This window comes from Mirounga leonina, unplaced genomic scaffold (genome assembly GCF_011800145.1).
Source record: "Mirounga leonina isolate KUSES-001 unplaced genomic scaffold, KU_Mleo_1.0 Mir_154, whole genome shotgun sequence".
NCBI lineage: Eukaryota > Metazoa > Chordata > Mammalia > Carnivora > Phocidae > Mirounga > Mirounga leonina.
In genome coordinates, this window is record NW_023270389.1 from 31,141,817 (window position 1) to 31,161,552 (window position 19,736).

Consider the following 19,736-nt stretch of genomic DNA (forward strand, 5'->3'; position numbering starts at 1 on the left):
CCTGGGATTGAGCTCTAGGTTGGGCTCCCTGCTCAGTGAGAAGCCTGCTTCTCCCTCTCCCTCTGCCCCTACCCCTACTCCAGCTTTTTCTCTCTCAAATAAATAAATAAAATCTTTTTAAAAAATGAGAAAAAAAGAACTGCTAGATATTTCAAGTCTTAGGTTCAAATGAAACAGAATGGATACTGTGGTCATAATATAATAAAATGAGAGTTAATACATATTTAACAATTAATATGTGCTAAACATATTGCATTAACTACCTCATTTAATTGTCATTTAATCCTTAGGAAGACAACAACATTAGTATTCCCATTTTACAGATGAGACAAAGCAGGTTTAGAAAGCTTAAGAAACTGACAAAAGGTCACATAGCTAATTAATGGAGCAGCCAGAATTCACTCTCAGAGTTATCCAACTATATCCCAAGCTCTGAACCATTATCTATACAATCAAATCATGTCTAAAAGGTCTAATGTACACCTTGACAGGGATGATAGCACTTCAAGGAGATAAAAACTGGTTCTTTGGAAAGAGGAGAGAGAGAGTCTCACCCTTATTAAGGATAAAGCACAGATACACATACAACATATAAACAGATATAGTCTTATCTGTGGAATTAAAATTTCATAAGGGAGCGGGGTAATTAGGAAAAAAATATCTAAGAAGGTTCCTTAGGGTGATAATGAAGAAAAGGTTGAGAAATATTGGTCTAATGTGAAAAATATTTTAAAAAAAAAGATAATTTAATCAAAAGGATATTTAGGATGTCTCTGAAAACAATTCAATGTATAGAAAATAAACAATAAATAAAAAATCAATATGCTAAATATTATAGAAAATATCTAGATAAGTCACTACTATGAACTGATTAAAACCCTAGTCACACAACAACTTTAATGACATTTATAGTCATCAATTCACCAAGTCTTTCTGATTCAGACAGCCAATATGTTCCAGGAAAAGTAGCTGTGTAACTTGAAAGGAGGGCATGATCCAAGTCTTTTTGACTCGAGAAGAAATTACTGAACACCCACCAGAGGGTGTAGCCTCTTTACATACAGATGTTGCTATAATCTTCCCCATATTCTTATAAAGTAGGTAGTACTGGCTCCAATTTAGAATGAGGACTCAGGCTCAGAGAAGCTAAACATATGCTTATGGTCATAAAATTAGTAAGTGACAGAACAAAGACTTGGATCCAGATCATTCTAGCTCCAGAGTCTGCATTTTCTTCAATGTCCCAGGCTGTTGTGAAGTCTAACACATATACAACTAGCTAATAAGTACTAAGATACATGTATGCACAAAGTGCAGTATGAGAAATCTAAAGAAGGAATCCCCATGTGAGGAGTGGGTAAAGCTGAACTTTGAAGAAATTGTAAAATCTTCTAGCCGGAAACAACAGATACCTAAGGCATAAAAGGAAATACAGAACATGGGGATATAATTACAATCTGTAATATGCAACTTTTGCTCGATAACATTCTTAATATCCAAACATAGATGTAGTTCTAATCCTCCCCTTATTAAAAAAAATAAGAAAAGTATAAATAAAATTTTTAAACAAAAAAAATCCACTAACTCACTTCCTTAAAGAACTCTAGCTTAAAAAAAAAAAAAAGAATTTTAGCGTTTGCTCACTCCCTTCCATTTCTTGTACAAATGTATGTGTGTCAGAAAGTGAAAATAGCAGCAGGGTGCAATATGGTATATGCGTTTTCACCTAACACTACAGCAAAATACTCCTCCTATTTCTATGCAGTCTTCAACTTTATTTTATTTATTTATTTAATTTTCTAATGAAAATTTTGAGTATCATTTGTTTTTCAAGTTTTAATGTGAAACAGCTGAGAACTGCATAACGTTAAGATTTGAAAAAAATACAGAATCCTATCCTATTTAACGGGCTTAAAAAAAAGATTGATTGATTGATTGATTGATTGATTGATTTATTCATTTATTTGAGAGAGCGAGAGTACATGGGTATGTGTGAAAGGGGGGAGGGGCAGAAGGAGAGAGAGAATCTCAAGCAGACTCCCAGCTGAACATGGAACCTGATGCAGGGCTCGATCCCAAGACCCCGAGATCACGACCTAAGCCGAAACCAAGAGTTGGACCCACACTCAACTAAGCCACCCAGGCGCCCCTCCCTTTACTGGTTTACAAAGAAAGTGAGATAAACAAGGTGGCATCAAATTTCCTCCCACTTCATTCAAATACTAGAAAAGGAAATGTGTGTGCTAGTACATGTATTAGAGAGCGTGGCTTCACTTTTCCCCATTAGTAGTACTTCCAACCAATTTGACCATAATCAACTTGCATTGACTACTATGATTTCAGAACAGAATGAGGAAGGAAGGAAAGAAGGAAAGAAAGGAAGAAAGAAAGAAAGGGCTATGAGTGACAAATCACCATCACAAATGTTACATAAAGTATCTACTAAGAAATTTTTTGCAAACAGCAAGCCCTCATATATATCAAACTTTGGTAATATATTAGCTACAAATGGATACTAATTGTAGGGGTAAAAAAAAGAACAGCAATGACCAGCACTAAAGCACAAACAGTGTAACACTATCTACTGAAGGAAAAACCTCATGTAAACACAAACCTCTTCAAGAGCATCACAGTTTTATTCTATACGGAGATGATTAACATAAATAACATAACTTGTCCATGTTCTTGCTTTCTTTTATTCATAAAACCACGCTGTCAACTTGTTATTAGATTTTATTATAGATACAAATAAGAAAACAAGCTTGCATGCTGTCAGATGCAGAATGAAGACTGGAACACAGGACACGAACACACAATCTAAAAAGTACTGCTTGTACAAAGTGATGTTAGAACCTCAACAAGGTGGAGTATGGCTGGCAGGGATTATATATGCAGACTTTATATATGCAGGAAAGTATAATACACTTCAGAAAGATTTCTTACAGAAATAAGTAAAATCAAAAGATCATTACTTTAAAGGAGTAAGTCTTACACCTAGCAATTTCATATAGAAAAGCCGCTCATTCCCCAAATTGCCAAATGATGCTGGAAAAACTGACATTACTAATGTAATATGTTAAATAATAACAAATATTAATGTAAACAAAATTTTGAGCTTGATATTAGTTACAGTTTTGAAATACACACACACACACACAATTTATGCTTAAAAATCAAAGTGGCAAGAGAAATAACAGATTCCCTCCAACTCATGAATGTTGATGCTATTCTCAGGACCTACTAGTCACAATGGACTTGAGATAATTCAAAGAAATGCAGGGAAGTACAAAATTTTAAATGTCTTTCACCTTGAAGGAATTCCTGAAAACTTTTTAAGGAGAAAAAGAAAGGATAATTCTGGTACTAGTGACTAAAATGAAGAAAATCACAAACTTGGAGACATGTATAAATTTAATCTCCCAATAATCAATGTCTCTATGATGGGAAAAGTATTTAAAAAGCAAAAGCTAGTGAATGAGATGAGAAAAAGATGTGTACAAGAGCTTTAGGAAACCCTAACTAGACACAAAATACTAAGATAGAAGTGTGCTCCATAGAAATCATGAATTTCCGGGGTGCCCGGGTGGCTCAGTTGGTTAAGTGTCTGCCTTCAGCTCAGGTCATGATCCCAGGGTCCTGGGACCAAGCCCTGCATTAGGTTCCTTGCTCAGCAGGGAGTCAGCTTCTGCTTCTCCCTCTGCTCCCCGAGCTCATACTCTCACTCTTTTGCTCGTGCTTTCTCTCTCGAATAAATAAATAAAATCTTTTTTAAAAAATCTAACTCAACTTAAGTAATTTAGTATTACAAATTAACTTTTATTTTTAACTGAATTCTCAGTAATAGCAAAATCTCTCCTTTGTTACTGAGAGATAAGTACTGCTGGCACATTTGAGGCAAAACTAAATTCTGAACCAAATACATTTATAAATACATTTAATTTGGAATTAGCAGTACCTTATCTTTTGTTCTTAGCGAGCAAGTTAAGACAAAATAAAAACTGGATCTTTAGATTAAATCATTCCCAGACACAGATTCAAGACTGATTTCATGAGCAAGAAAAGACAACACATAAGGAAAAAAAAATTTGGATTTTGTAAAAATATTTTTCTTAGAATATTTACAAGCTTATCTTCAGAAGGCATCTTTCTGGGCTCTACCAAAGTTTCTTTGGGTCTTTAACCTTACTGTATACTTGGTAAGAGCAAAGTTAATAACAGCATTTAGGCAAGTGTTGGCTAATAAGTTCTTGGTACTTTCTGAATCATTTTAAAAGTTTCCTTTTGTCATCTCTAAATTCTTCCAAAAAATTACTCATGACTAATGAAACTGAAAGGATATCTTTAAGAGGAAAAAGAGGCCTTTAAGGAAATGTCCTTGAAAAGGCATAGGTCAGTCTGTTAGAAGAAAAAAACACTTAAAATGTAGAAATGATAGTACTTAAAAATGTATACTAGAAAGTTTGAAATGAAAATCTTAACCAAATTATCTCCTGGGCCTCCCCAGCTTTATAGAGCCAGAATAGATGAACTGAGCAACTTGTCCCTAAATTGAGTCCCTGTATTCCATGTGACAAACCTCAGTCCCCCCTGGATTATGCCATTCTTCATCCCAGTGTTCTTGCCCCTCTTGACCCGGTGCCCAAATGATGCTTTCATCCCTTTATTCCAACTGACCAGTGCCTGGAGAGACGGTCCCCTAACCATTGTTGGAGTGAGGGGGAGGAGCTTTAAAAAATGTTTTTGCTACCAGCCTGCAAATTTCTGGTTCTCCTACTTGCTGACTGGTAGGCAGACTTTCCCTTATAGAGCCTCTCTTTTTTATTTGAAGGGATAGAGGATGGGTGAGGGGGGTGGAAAATCCATAGCAGAAGGGCTGTGATATCTTCTAGATATAAATCACAATCACTGAAAGAGTTACGTCCAAATAACTAAAGTCTCTACCACCAGCACTTCTACTGACTAAATCCAGAGGCACTCTAAAGGGTGGAAAGATTGGGCTGGAGTGGGCTGGGGGGCAGAACTTAAGCAAGGTGAGTACAGGAAAGTTCTACATGAGTGCCAGAAACCTTGCTCCCTTTACAACGCCAAGGCCTGCAATCTAGCTTCTGTCCGCCTTCCTCTCTTAATAGATCATGTCTGAACTGCAAATGACAAGACAGGCCTCGATTTCTTTCTTGTGGATTCCTTAAGGTCCTGGCAAATGATGGGTTGGAGCCAGGTATCAGTGTGTGGCATTCATTATTCTTTAACTTTTAAAAAACTTTTGTTTCCAAGGAAATGCCTTTTAACTCAACAGGCTAGAGGTAATCTGACTTCCAAGTACATCAGGGAGCCCTGTTCAATAGGCTTCCCTGTAATTAAAAAAAAAGAAAAAAGGAAAAAAATCTCTAAAAATTATCATAGGAAATGCACTTTCGTTTAGATTTTATGAGCGCTTAAAGCTCAGCAAAGCTTAGTCAGGGCTTCTACCGATTAAGAAGCCACCCTACAGAGGTATATTGGAAGCTGTGAGTGAGAATGTGGCTAGAGAGAAGCAAAAGATCCAAAATTAAAACTGTGAGACATAACCCAAAAAGAGTAAGGAAAAGAGGAGTGATTCAAGGGGACGGAAAAGAGAAGTGATTGAAGGTCACAGAAGAGGGATACCAGCGAGGGAGGAGAATCAAGCACATGGAATCCCAGAAAACACAAGAGGCAAGCCTTCAGAAGCTGCAGGCAGGTGCTGAAGCAATAGGTTGTATAGTGGCGTCTGTGAGAAAGTCAGATGATGACATCATAAGCAGAGATGGGAGGCTGATGTGGGAGAAACGGGCAAATGGCGAAAATGTCTCAAAGGAAAACAGAAAAGGAATACTCCTTCCAGAGCACAGGTAGAGTTAAGAGAAGAAGAATCAGAACAGTTATGTGATTGTGAAAACACAATGGACACAAAGACTGTTTCTGTCAAAGAGGAGATGGCCTTCTCCTTTGAACGTGAATGCATTCTGGTAGAGGCTGAGGCTTCCAGGTAGTAGTTTTTAACTTCCACTGTGGACATTATAACCACATATCTGCTGATTTGGGGTTCTTTTTATACTGTTGTTAAAATATATGCAAGTGGGAAGTGTAAGAGAGTGCACGTCCAAGGAAACTACAACAAGAACTCCAAGACATACCCTGAACCCTTCTGTGCTATTGGACACGGAACGATTACATTTGAATACAGAAATGAAGAAATACACAGTGGAGATTAACCATGACTGGGGATTAGCAACACAGGGAGAGATTCTAAAGTAGAGGCATCTGCATTGCTCAAATCACTGACAAAGGTCCAACAAAGTGAACAACTTTTGAAATCAGACCTTAAATAAGAGGTCTAGAGAATATGGAATAGTGTGTCCCTGGTAATCAAGATGAGGTCAAAGAACAAGTTTCACTAGAAAGAGGGAATAGGAGAAAAAAAAAAGAAAGAAAGAGGGAATAGGAGAGAATTGGGAATTTAATCAGAGAGGGAATTTTGAGAGTTTGAGGTAGAATCAGTAAAGTGTAGGGTGTAGGGTATGTCCTGATGATGGACTGAGAGAGCTGAGTACCATGGAGTGAGGCATGTGAGAAACTATGAGGCCTGGTCTCAAGAGAGTCAACATAGTACCAAGCAATGGGCGGAGGAAAAATGAGAGCAAGGGGCTAAAAACATTAAAAAAGAAAGGAAGGAAAAGTACTTTAGACAGGCAGACAATGGACCAAGATGGGAAGAAAGCATTTAACTTGATGACACTAGTTTCAAAGATGGAGGAATGACAGATGGTTGGGTGTAGAATGTGGTCTGAAGTGGCAGGGAAAGCAACCCTAATGAAGACGATTCCACTGTACTGCAAGTCAGGAAGGAGAAGCATATGACATTGGAGAGGGTTGTGAGGAAAGAGTAAATGTCGAAGGAAAAGCAAGATTCATCTAAAGAACAAGAACTAAAGAACTATTTGTGGAAAAAAGGTCAAACGCACTACCTCTTAAAACTTGCCTCCTATGTGAAAGCTATCATATGACTCTATTTGCTTTTATACATTCTTTTATAGCTTTAATGTTTACAAAGTTTTAGAAATCTCTTATTTTGTAATTTTTGTTTATATTGACAATAACATTATTTATTTAATAGCTAAACATTTTTCAATTAATAATGTTTGGTCTTATTACTGCTGTGTGCTGAAGAGGGTGAATCCATGTTCTACAAAACAGTCTGTGCAGTCTTTAAAAAATACATCAGACTTTATCATCACCTGCTTAAGCTCCTCCAATAGCTATTCATTACCCTTAGAACAACGTATAACACATAAATAGTATATAGACCTCTCCTCATGGCCTACAAGCAAAACTCTCAAATTCTGGGTAACCCCATGTTACTTCTCTTCCTCACTCCATTTATGGGGGTCACAGCAATGTGTTTTTAGTAAATTCTATGTCAATCCTATTGTTCAAGGCTGTTCTCTATACCTGGAATCCTCTTCTTCCTGCTGTTGAGACGGCTGACTCCTTTTCCTCCACTTCAGCTTAAATTTCACATCTGCAGAGAAGCCTTTGCTATTTTTAAATACTAGATCTAAAAAGTCCTCCCCCCACCCCACCCAACCTGTCTCTCTTGTCACATGATAGCCACTTCCTTCTTGGCTATAATTATTGGACTTACTGTCTATTCCCCCCACCAAAAATGTTGAATTCAATTGTTGTATCTCAGTGTCCAGTACACTGTCTGCCACACAGTAGGTCCTCAGTAAATATTAAATGAGCATATCAAAAATCTTCAACAGCATAAATAAAAAGTTACTTCAACTATATTTATTCACTGAGCTTGGCCACTAGAAGAATTCACCATTTAAAATTTTTAAGATAAACCCACATAATCAAAACTTGTATTAGCATAATAACAACCCTGAGGCACCATAAGATGCTAAAGAAAAAAACAATGTGAAACATCAAAAAAGGACAAAGGACTAAATTATTTCATCGATGTCCTTTGTCTCACTTAAATATTTTAATGTTGATAATCTATTTATGCCATGTGTGGTAATTCATTATAACCCTAAAATGTTGTTAACTAAAATGTCCTATTCTCTAGACCTTCAATAAAACTAAAAATTTTCTCCATTTCTTATATGCCTAAGAAATGCCTAAAATAAAATTGCAAGTACAATAAATAAAATTAAGAAGCTTTCATTTTAAAGATAAAAGTCTATGTCTCCTAAACAAACTAACATCAATTACTAAATTATTCTCCAATTAAAAAATATATACATAATGTATAGATTATTCTTACAAGTGCTTCCTACTTTTCATTTGTCCAAATAACTATAGGAAGGTCTAAGGAAAGGAAATCTATAAAGATTAAATAATGAAGCTGATAAAAACTGCAGGATGAATTCAGTAATCACAGTGAACACTGAAATAGAGACTGGATATACAGTTGTAGAGATTATGAATGTATTCTAATCTGTATGTATTATGGAAGAAGCTATCATTGCTCACAAATTTCTAAATGCATGCAATCCCAATTTCTAATACAGGAATACATGCAGAATCTAGAAACTAAAATCAACATATGTTAAAAAAAAGCAAGTTAAACTCAATATACTTTAAAAAGTGATTTTCTTGATGAATGTTTTATTACAATAATCAAAAAGAAGTAAAGGAATAAACATCAAAGAATATTTGTCCCTTCAGAAAGTTGTTTTGAGATAACCTGTGTATCAAAAGGGTGAATTTGAACAAAATACATTATCACCTTGTCTTTGTTAGTACTATACAAAAGTACTTTTTTCCATTCTAATAAATGTCTCTGATAATGAATGTTCCATAGGAAAACAGTATTATCTGGACATATAATTTAAGACTAGGCAAAGAAAACTAAAGATCAAAATATTTCACCTACTACCAGAAAATTAGGGTAACAAAGATCAAAGAATTGAGACATAGTGAGACCCAAAATTCATATTATAGTACCATGTCATAAGACTGATAAATTAAAAATCAATTCTAATTACAGAGCTCTAATCAATGAACTAAGCATAATAAAATAGCGATTACATGTACCAGATCAAAACAATTCTTTGACAGTCTTCCAACACAAAGAATTGAGCTTCTGAGACCCAGATCACATCCTTTGTGAAGACTTATCCCAATCTCCCTCTCACCCATGTTCCTGGAGACTGCTCTCATTACAGTGCCTATCTTGTGATTTCAGACGTGTCTCTGTTGCACTTCTATTGGAATCCCATGAGTCCTGTTATTTGTTTACCTTAGTATTCCCAAAGCCTTCCACACTGACCACTGAACATAAGGTGATCCATATTATTAACACGAGGTGGAATGAGTGAATGAGCAGTAAGAAGGGAAGTGTCAAAGAAGGGAAACAGGGAGAGACAGAAGCAAAAGTGGTTCAGGGGATTTCAAAAATGTCACATCAGTTAAAGCACCATCTTAATTTTGGAAAACGAATCATGACAAGATGTGGGTACATTTTCGAAAAGATTGGTTAATGTTGCTATATACTGTAGGCTCTCAGATCTCTTTATGAGATCATGCATTCAGGACACACACTCTTTTTTTCACACACAGCTAACAGGCAAACCTATAGGAAAGTCACTAGAACTTAGGACACTTTTTTTTTTTTAAAGGTCTTGAAAAAATGAAATTTGATGGTGTGGGACAAAGTCAAGAAATGCCTTGAAAACTAAGCTGAGGAATCTGGATGGTAATTCTAAGGTATCTCCTTAATGATATGTAAGCAGACAAATGAACTGTAAAAGCAGCACTTCAACCGATGAACCCAAGCACAGTATTCAGGAAAGATTCCAGAAGAGCCGGGAACAGTAATACAGATCTTCAGACAAGAAACAAGATGCATGAGGAAATCCAGTATTTGATTCTTTATGAATTTTTTGAAGAAGGGCTAAGGTTCTTCAGAAAGGAAGACAGTCTGGTTAACAATATTTTTAAACATTTTCATTTTAAGCTACAGAGATTTTTTTTTTTTTTTTAAGGAAGAAGAAGCACAGGATTCATTGTTCAGCACAAGTGTAATACATCACAAAAATCAATAACATATCTGAAATGCAAACACATTTCTCCTCACGAAGGTTTAAGACACCATTCCCTAATTAAATAAGCTATGAATATCTTTACAACATCTCTCTCTTCTATAAAGAAGCTACATTTAAACTGGAAGATGCCACAATATTAAACTTTATAAAGCAGAGAAGAACGGTCTAATCCATGAGGACAAACTGACTCCACACAGCAGGAGACGGTTATCTGAGGCTTATCACAGTGCAAAATGGGAGCAGTTAGAAGGGCATCAGATACTGAATGGAAATAGGATTGCCCAAATTAACTCACATCCTTTCAAATTTCCAATCAAAAGGAAGAAAAATTCAGATGGAATGGAGCCCTGTCTCTTTCTCTACACTCAGAATCAGTTGGAAGGTGGAGAAGGAAGCTGAGAAGCCTGCAGACCTCCAAGTAATTTCTCAATCCATCTATCCTCTGGCATTCGCCACCTGCGGCCAATAAGCAGCTGACTTCTTTCTAGTCCGTTCTGTGTGCTTGGTTTGTAATTTTACTTTTAAAAGAATGAATTTTGGGCGCCTGGGTGGCTCAGTTGGTTAAGCGACTGCCTTCGGCTCAGGTCATGATCCTGGAGTCCTGGGATCGAGTCCCGCATCGGGCTCCCTGCTCGGCAGGGAGTCTGCTTCTCCCTCTCCCACTCCCCGTTTGTGTTCCCTCTCTCGCTGTGTCTTTCTCTGTCAAATAAATAAATAAAATCTTTAAAAAAAAAAAAAAAAGAATGAATTTTGAGGATTATTACTCTACTCGAGGATCCATAGTGAATCCTTACTTTCCTATTCTTCAAATTCCTGTTCCTGGCTTCAGTGCTCTCCAGAATCTGGTCTCACACTGACTCTCATGTGACATGCAAGCATTTCTCCAACCTATGTTCCGATTCCACCAACGGCTCAAAATGACATCTACATTCTGTAAACTCCTATTTAAATCAGGAATCCATGCCACAAGGCTTAACATTTAATTGTTCTACAAAGACTCTTTTTCCTCTCAAATGCAGGAATAATATGACTAGCTTCCTTTTTATTCCCCTCAGTGCCTAGTAATGCAGAGTAGAAATTTCATAAATACATTTGAAAAATGGAGCAGAGTTCTTTTGTAAGGGAATCATCCTTCCAAAAGTCATCTGCTTCATGAACATTAATATCTGCATTCTATATTATATTTTCTTAAGCTGTAAGTGGCATATTAAATGAGAGAAGACTGCTACTCTTATATGCTGCTGGTGAGAAAGTCAACCGGTGCAACTATGGAAAATAACTTGCTCTTAAACTTGTCGAACCAACCATGCACATCCCCTGTGGTTCATCATTTCCATTCTTAGGCCCAGACAAAAGAGAAATGCTTGCATGTCACATGAGATGCTTGCAAGACACATAAGACTAGCACAGCAATACCACTTACAATAGTAAACAACTTATAAACAATCCAAACAGCAAGCAACACGTAACAAGAGCAACTGAATACGATACAGCAGTGGAAAGGTTAATGTACAGCCACATCCACCAACACGTGATGACACTGACGTAAAGCTCCAAAAATGCAAAGGAAACAACAGATTTATTTAGAAATTTACACAGATGTGGGAATGTTAAACACAGAATTCCAGACATGGTTCCCTCTGAGGGAAGGTAGTGGTAGATATAAATAAAAAAATTTTTAATGTTTTATTTCTTAAGCTGGGGGGGGTGGATACAAGGGCATAATGTCTTTTATAAACATTTAATATTTCCTTAAAAAGGTGAGTGAAAACTGTTCATCTCTGTAATGGTTATTGTAAGTACACTGATCCTTTAAGAAGTCACACACAAAAAAAAAACTGAGGGAACTTTGGTCTCACAGGTCACTACAGAGAAATGATATCAGGTTGCAGACTAAAATAGGAAGTCTGTGGGCAGGTGTGAACAATAACTACCTTATCTGAAAAACGGGAAGCAATACTGTGTGATGTCAAACATACTCTGAGACAGAAAAACAAGTACTTTCTAGACCAGAGGGCAAGTGAAATTAGACTTTCTAGACTCACTAGGGCAAATGAAACTTTCAGGGCCGTTGCAAGTACACTGCAGGGTAGCTCAGTGGGACTAGTCCACTAGGGTTAGGGTAGGACTTGGTAAGAGGAGCCAGAACAAGATAAATGAATCTGAGGGAAACAAAAGAAAAGTCAGGATTGGAGAGCAAAGCTGATTCTAGAATGATACAGATACAAGATGGAAATTTCAAACAGGTCATCAATCCTCTGATTTAATCAATCGACTTCATTCTTTTTTTAATTTTCCAGTAAATAAAGTTAACTTCATTGTTCCTTCATTTATTTCCAGTGTGGTTCTCCACATTAATTTAATAACCCATCCTAACCTTGACTGCCACTTACTAACTCTAGGCAATACATTTTGTAAAGTCTATTTTCCTGTTGTGAGGCCTATAGCTGCAGCTGAGAGTTACCTGTCCAGTGAGGAGCAAGTGGTGAGAACTCAAATCTGCCTCTTAAAATCTAGAGTTGTAAAAGCTTTTCTAGGATCATTCCAGTCACTACTAAATCTGGGTGAGCAAAACCAGCTAAATTTTTAAAGCCTAGAAGTAATACTAAAACTAAAAACTAATTTCCACTGTGTACTACACTCAATCCAAGCTTTTAAAGTATAATTTTTATTCCTTTCTATTATTTCTTTCTAATTTTTATTCATTCTCAACTTAAGACTGTCATTATCTAATCATTCAGGACATACTTTCCTCTATTATTCATATAGTATAATTTTACATTGATTTACATAAGTAAAATCATCTTACCTGCACTTTTTTTAAAGCTACTGGTACTCCATCCAAGAGACAGGCTGCTCTATAAACTTCACTAAATTGCCCGCGACCAATTTTCTTTTCTATTCGAAAGTTGGCTAATGTATTATAGCCCATATCCGGTCGTAAAGCCTTCTGTAATTAAAAAAGTCAGAATAAGTTTTCAATCACACAATATTCACACAATCATTGATTGTTTTCACATAAGTAGGTGATACCTATGGTAGCCTGCAGACATCTATTCTATTCAACAAATATTATATTGAGCCATTCATGCTAGGCACTGTTCTATATACTGGGAATACAGTAGCAAACTAAACAGATGATAATCCCTACCCTCAAAAGAAAAATTCTGGCAGGGAAGAAAAATAACAAACAGGGTAAACATGAAAAATATATATACAGTATGTGAGATAGGAAGGGCTAAAAATAAAATAAATCAAGGAAGAAGGACATGAAATATCAGGGAATGAGGAAGATTTTGAAATTTTAGATAGGAACTCTATAAAATTATCTTCATAGAATATAAACTTCTCCCACTCAATCTAGTACTCCTTTGATATTTGTTTTCTTTTTCAAAGAATCTTTAACTTGAAATAGAATGTGTGTAAACACACACACACACACACACACACACACACTTAGTCCAACCTGCCAACTAATGTATGAAAATCTTCTGAACTTCTTGAGAGTTATTTAACTTCTACGAAGAACATTTCCAGTGGCAGGGAATACACCACCACATCATTATTTTTTTTTAAGACGTTTTTTTAGAGCAGTGGGTTCACAGCAAAACTGTGAGGAAGCCCTTGCCCCATATATGCATGGCTTGCCCCATCCCCCACCATAATGGTACTTTTGTTACAATTCATGAACCTACACTGACACATCATTATTACCCAAAGTTCCTAGTTTTACATTAGGGATCACCCTTGGTGTTGTACATTCTATGGCTTTGGACAAATGTATAAATGACATATATCCATCATTATAGGATCATACAGTGTATATTCAGGGCCCTAAAATCCTCTCTGCATCTTCTATTCATCCCTCCCTCCCCAAGTTAACACCCCCCACCCCCCACCTTCCGGGCAGCAACTGATCTTTTTTTACAGTCTCCATAGCTTTGCTTTTTCCAGAATGTCATATAGTGGAAGTCATTCAGTCTGTGGCCTTTTCAGATTAGCTTCTTTCACTTAGTACATACTTACATTTTTTTTAATTTAAAAGATTTTATTTATTTACTTGACAGAAAGAGATCACACAAGAGGGGGGGAGCGGCAGGCAGAGGGAGAAGCAGGCTCCCCGCTGAGGAAGAAGCCCGATGTGGGACTCGATCCCAGGACCCTGGGATCATGACCTGAGCCGAAGGCAGACACTTAATGGACTCAGCCACCCAGGCACCCCCATAATTACATTTTTAAACAATACTTTGCTGTTACTCATGAAAAAAAAAAGTCACTTCTTTTAACTAACACTTTTTAGTACTTACTGTGTAAGAAAAAGAGATGAACCAGAAATGCTGTCTGCTCTGAAAGAGCTTTACCCAAATATATGGAAGAGGCTCTTAACTGCTATGAGAGAAATAATTACAGGGTATTGGGAAGGGAGTACAACTGTCATTCCTATTTTGAGACAAAGCCCAACTCCTTATACATTTTATCCATTCACTAGTCCTTTTGTTTATTTGTTTATTCACGGACTCTTTCAGTCATTAAGTCAGTCACATGGTAAACATTAACTGAATACCCACTACAGTCAGCCACTGTCTGTTGCTGAAGTTACAACACGTACCCAAGAAACACTGCCTTTTAAGCTCCTGAGGACACTCACGATCTATTCCAGCACCTCCACCTATATAACAAACTATAACAAAAGAGTCTAGTGTAGCTATCAAATGCCCTTATATCTTCTCTTTTTTGGCTAAATATGCACAGGCTTTTCGAGGTGCCTGGATTATTGGTAAGGATACGCTTCTAAGTCTTCACCATTCTCTTCGCATCCTTCTGGACCTCCTCTATTCTCTGAGCCAACTTGGAGTACACATGACATTCTTGTGGGGTCTGACTAGTGCACCCTCTAATGAGACTGAACATTAAATGCCTATTAATGCAATCAAAGACAGCACTAGTTGGTAAACACACTAAATTGAACTTAAACTCTTAGTCCTTCAAATAAACCTCTGTTAAGACTGATGACCCCATGACTTATGCAGAAGGCTATTTTGACATATGGGTAGTACTCTACATTAACCCCAATATTTTCAATATTGTTGATTTTACTACATCTATCATGCTAGCAAAAACTCTAAAATCTTGCTAAAGTTTCACTGTAATTCAAATACAATGTTTCACAAAAAGAGAAAAAAGTAGCAATGATTTCTGTTGCTGTACACTGATTTTCTTTCTCTGGAAGTCCAAATTATTGTCCAGAAAAATACCATTCTTCCTTTAATACATGCAAAATAACCAGAATATAAGAAATTTCACAAATCCATTTCATAAATATAATACAATAACTGGTATAATAGAATAACAGTAGCAACTACCTTCTATAATAATAGAAGGTTCCATTTTCGTACCTACAACTTAACAATTCCTATATATTAGGACTTTATATGCCATCTAATTCAATTCTGATGACAATCCTATACATGTCATCAAACCAAACCTATGTCTAGTTGATTCCCAAGTATAGCCTTTGCTATCCTACCACGCTTACTAAACAAAATCATCTACAATATGATCCAATATTATGGGATCCTACATGATGATTCATAAATATTTTCAATTTCAGATCTTTTGATTTTAAAAAGCAGAAATAAAAACATGTTAAGAATTAAAACAAAAATATACACCATAATAAGAAAAATTAAATTATCAAATACAGGGAGACAACCAGACATGCTGTTCATTTATAAGATTTCTTTTTGTAGTCACTGAGATTAATTTGTAATTAAGTGCCACTGTGACAACATGGTACCTATTTAAGAAAGGAAACTTAAAGTACCACTTCTTAGATATAGTCAATAGATAGAGGCAACTTTTCTTAGTTTTTTAACTGTAAATAAAAGTTTCATTTAAAGAGGAGAGATTTTTTTTAACTGCTATGCTTTCCTAAGAAATTTTTTCTTTAAATATTGACACACTAGGATAGTCTGCAACATCAAAGAAAGAGAACTCCTTCTTCTGCTATAGATGTACATACCATTTTTTCTCCTGATGAAAATTTACCAATCTCAACAGTAAAATACAACTTCATCATTAGGAACACTATCATACAATCCATATATTTTAAATTTGACTGGGAATTCCATCTTCTGTCTACACAATAACTGACAAATATTAGCGTGAACTGCTAAGACAGTGTGACAACCGCATGCTGAGAGCAAAGTCTCACTAATGTGTTTTGGCATGCAGGTTTGTAATCACACATTTACATATGCAATGACCTACATTTGCATGTCAGATCACACACCGTCTTGGTTTATTAAGACTGGGCACCTCCCTATGCTTGGCGGCCAGAGTGGCGAGAGAGGGCCAGAGGGCGGTGTTTTCTGGCAGTTGAGGGATGAACTGCCACCAAGGATTAGGTTGATATGGCCTGAGCATTAGACACTTCATTAGACGTAATCTGTTTAACAGTGGGCAGTGTATGTAAACTTCACAGCCCATTTGCGGCACCTTTTTCCCCCTATGGCCTTTCTTCAAAGGGCAGTGTGGGTGAGTGACAGCTTGTCTCATCTGCTCCCATGTCCTGTCACCCAGTGTAGACATGGAGAGCTGACATGAGAAGGAGCATAGCTGCACATCTCCAACTACCCCTGGGTCTCTTTGCCACACTGCAATTTGTATAAAAATAAGCTTGTGTAGTAGGAGATCTCCTTTAGGAGATCATCAGACAGGTGATACATATACTTCAGTAATGATTCTATTATATTGTATTCAATGCCATACCTCATTTTCATGAATTATATCCTATTGTAGGTAGCACTGTATTAGATGCTTTAAATAAAAAGATGATATCATCAAATGAGTGCCCACTCAAGTAAAGAACTATTTTTAGGAAAGAGATATATTCTTTTTTGAATGATGTCCAATTCCCCATATTTTTTTTAAACTTAGCATTTGAATTATATTGGGAATAAATAACCCAGCAAAATAATGAGATTCAAATCAGTATGAAATATGGACCAAATAAAATCACTTAAATTGCTTTTTCCCTGGTTGCAATTTGGTGTATAAACTGCATCTGTCTCCTACAGTCCCTTAATGACCAGGATATTTTTCTGAGCTGCACAAAATGGCTTTTGGATTTGATATGAGTCACTTAAAGGATCTTAAATTTTTATAAAAACAAAAAAACCTCCTCTGTTTCTTCCACTGAAATAAAGATAATAATGCCTTCCCTAAGACAGAGGGCCACGTAATTTTTATACCGAGCCTGGGCCTCATCCACCAGCCAAACCAAGTGTTCCCCAAGTGCGCCATGAGCTTTGGCCTCTCCATGCAAAGCATGTGCTTGTCCCCACGCCTTCTAAATAACTTTGCTCTTCACACCTGGCAAACCACAACTCATCTTTGAGATTCCACTGCCAGCCTTCTAAGGAATCATCTTCGGCTTGTGGGCAGCTCGACCAGCTCATGCCTCTGTGCTTCCGTAGCAACTGACAGCAGGCATTCAAGTCTATACACAGCTGTGCAAACTCAGGCACTGAGCTAGGCTCTGGATCTCACTGGATTTAATTATTTGTTTACATATATGTATTTTTCCCTCCACATAACTGAGTTTCTCAAAGGCAGAAACCAAGTTTTATCTTTGTATCCAGATGCCATGAAGGCAGTTTGACGTGAACTAGATAATAACTATTTACTAAATAAGTGAATGTAACTGAAAGAACTTGAAGTAAAAGGCTTTAAATACATACTGCACGATTATAACTATTGAGAGGCTCTGAGTAGAATCAGGTAGAGAAGCAGTACAGCGCAGTGCAAAAAAACTTCTGTCCCACAAAACAAGACAATTGTCTCTGCCTCTAAGTTTCCCAACAGGTGAACTAGAGAATTCCCTTACTCCTCACTATTAAAGGACACTTCGGTAATAATCCACAGTCTGGGTTAGAGTGATACAAGAAGCACTAAACATTGTGTTTCAAATCAATCTTGCTCCAAAGCCTGACTAGGCATGGCATTACAAAAGAATCCACGGAGTTCCCAAAGAGCCCCGTAGAAAAGGCAGAGGTTCTGGAGTTAATCAGTAAGACATGGGCTCAAATCCCAGCTCTGATGCTCAGTATCTTTGTGAGCTGGCAAGCCACCCAAACCTTGTTTCCTACTTCTGTAAAATAGGTGTAAGCCTACCCAAAGAATTGTGTCTGAGTGAGATTATGATTATAAAGTACCTAGGACAGAGCCAAGCGCAGAGCACGTACTCAGAATCAGAGAAGACTTTCCCTTCCCCAAGAGTACCAGCAGTGACAACGTTCTACCAACTCACTCTTGTAACAGGGCTCTTGTGTTTGAAAAGCCTCCTTTAATGTCCTCTCGTTTGTCTCTATCTGTTGCTGGACTTCCCAATGCCAAGAGCACACTTACTAGGAGTTCTCAGTATCACCCAACCCTGGGCTCTGCCTTCCAACTGGGATACCTCATTTATCATGTGGATTATCTGCCTGATTCGCAAATGAAGCTAGCCTAACCCCTTGGGTATGAGGCTACTTAGGTGACACTACAGTGGATCTAACTATAGTTATTCTGCCCACTGTCCTTCTAATAATTTTTGTGAGGAGGGCATTTAGTACAAAAAACCACCATGTTTGCAATTTGGTTATCTGGTTAGAACATGCTTAAAATGAAGTTTAAAACTGCAGGCACAGTAAAGAGGAGACAAACTGGGTCAAAGCCCATAAACCCTATGAGTCTGAAACTGCCTGGCTTCATGACAAAAGAAAACTGAGAAAGGGCATGGCTAATTCAGTACACAGCATCTTCTAGAATTACTGAAATAAAGACTACATACCCCACAGAAGTATTTTCAAACAGATTAATTTTTGGAAGAAGTTTTAAAACATAACTAATTAACATGGATAACATAAGTATAAGCCTATGTAAGTTGTTTCTCAATGTTACTTTATCTCATAATTATTAACCATAAGATACCTGTAACTCTTGACTTAAAGGGCATAATTAAAACTGTTCTTGGAAGCATTTATATTACATTTTTCTGGTAAATTATTATGTTTAGCCTCAAAACATTTATGAATCTATATACTAACAGGTTATATTATAAAAGTATTCTGAAATACCAAAAACATAAAATAAGTATTCAGAATTATAGATAACAACTAAGAAATCAAACCCTAGAGTGAATCAAGCTTTATATAACACCTTAAATGTTCTGGTTTCTCACTAATGCATCTCTTGTTGATCTGAATGCACTCTAATCATGTAACACCAGATCTTGCTAACTAATTGGGATTAACTTCTACATGTCAGTCTGTGTTTACTGCTTCCTTCATATAAAATTTTTCTTTTTAAAATAAAATTCATTCTGTTGTACCAGTGGTTCTTATTCTCACAGTGCAGACTCTTTAAACAATGATTTCCTAGGACTAAATTAATTTCTTTAATTTGCTTTAAATTTGAAGGCAAGGACACTTAATGAGCAATAAGATAATTCAGGATAACATTATGATGACAATTCTCTCTCGGGAAATTAGAAGAGTCACAGCATGGACTCAATAAACTCCCCAGGGAGAAAATTATATCCTGATAATTCCTAGTGGTATTGTTATCAATGATCTAATATACAAGCCAGTATTAATTACAATATTTAACATCATTAATAAG

The 19,736-nt window shown here is 36.6% G+C and overlaps 1 protein-coding gene across 3 annotated transcripts in view; it reads right to left on the bottom strand.

Annotated features, from left to right (window-relative positions):
• The window catches only part of NEK7 (NIMA related kinase 7), a 165,196-nt gene that overhangs the window by 60,392 nt on the left and 85,068 nt on the right, over positions 1-19,736 (bottom strand). For all 3 annotated transcript variants that reach the window (XM_035010389.1, XM_035010390.1, XM_035010391.1), the window contains one exon: positions 12,883-13,023. In XM_035010389.1, coding sequence (XP_034866280.1) covers positions 12,883-13,023 — 141 coding nt within the window. The remainder of the gene's footprint in view (positions 1-12,882; positions 13,024-19,736) is intronic.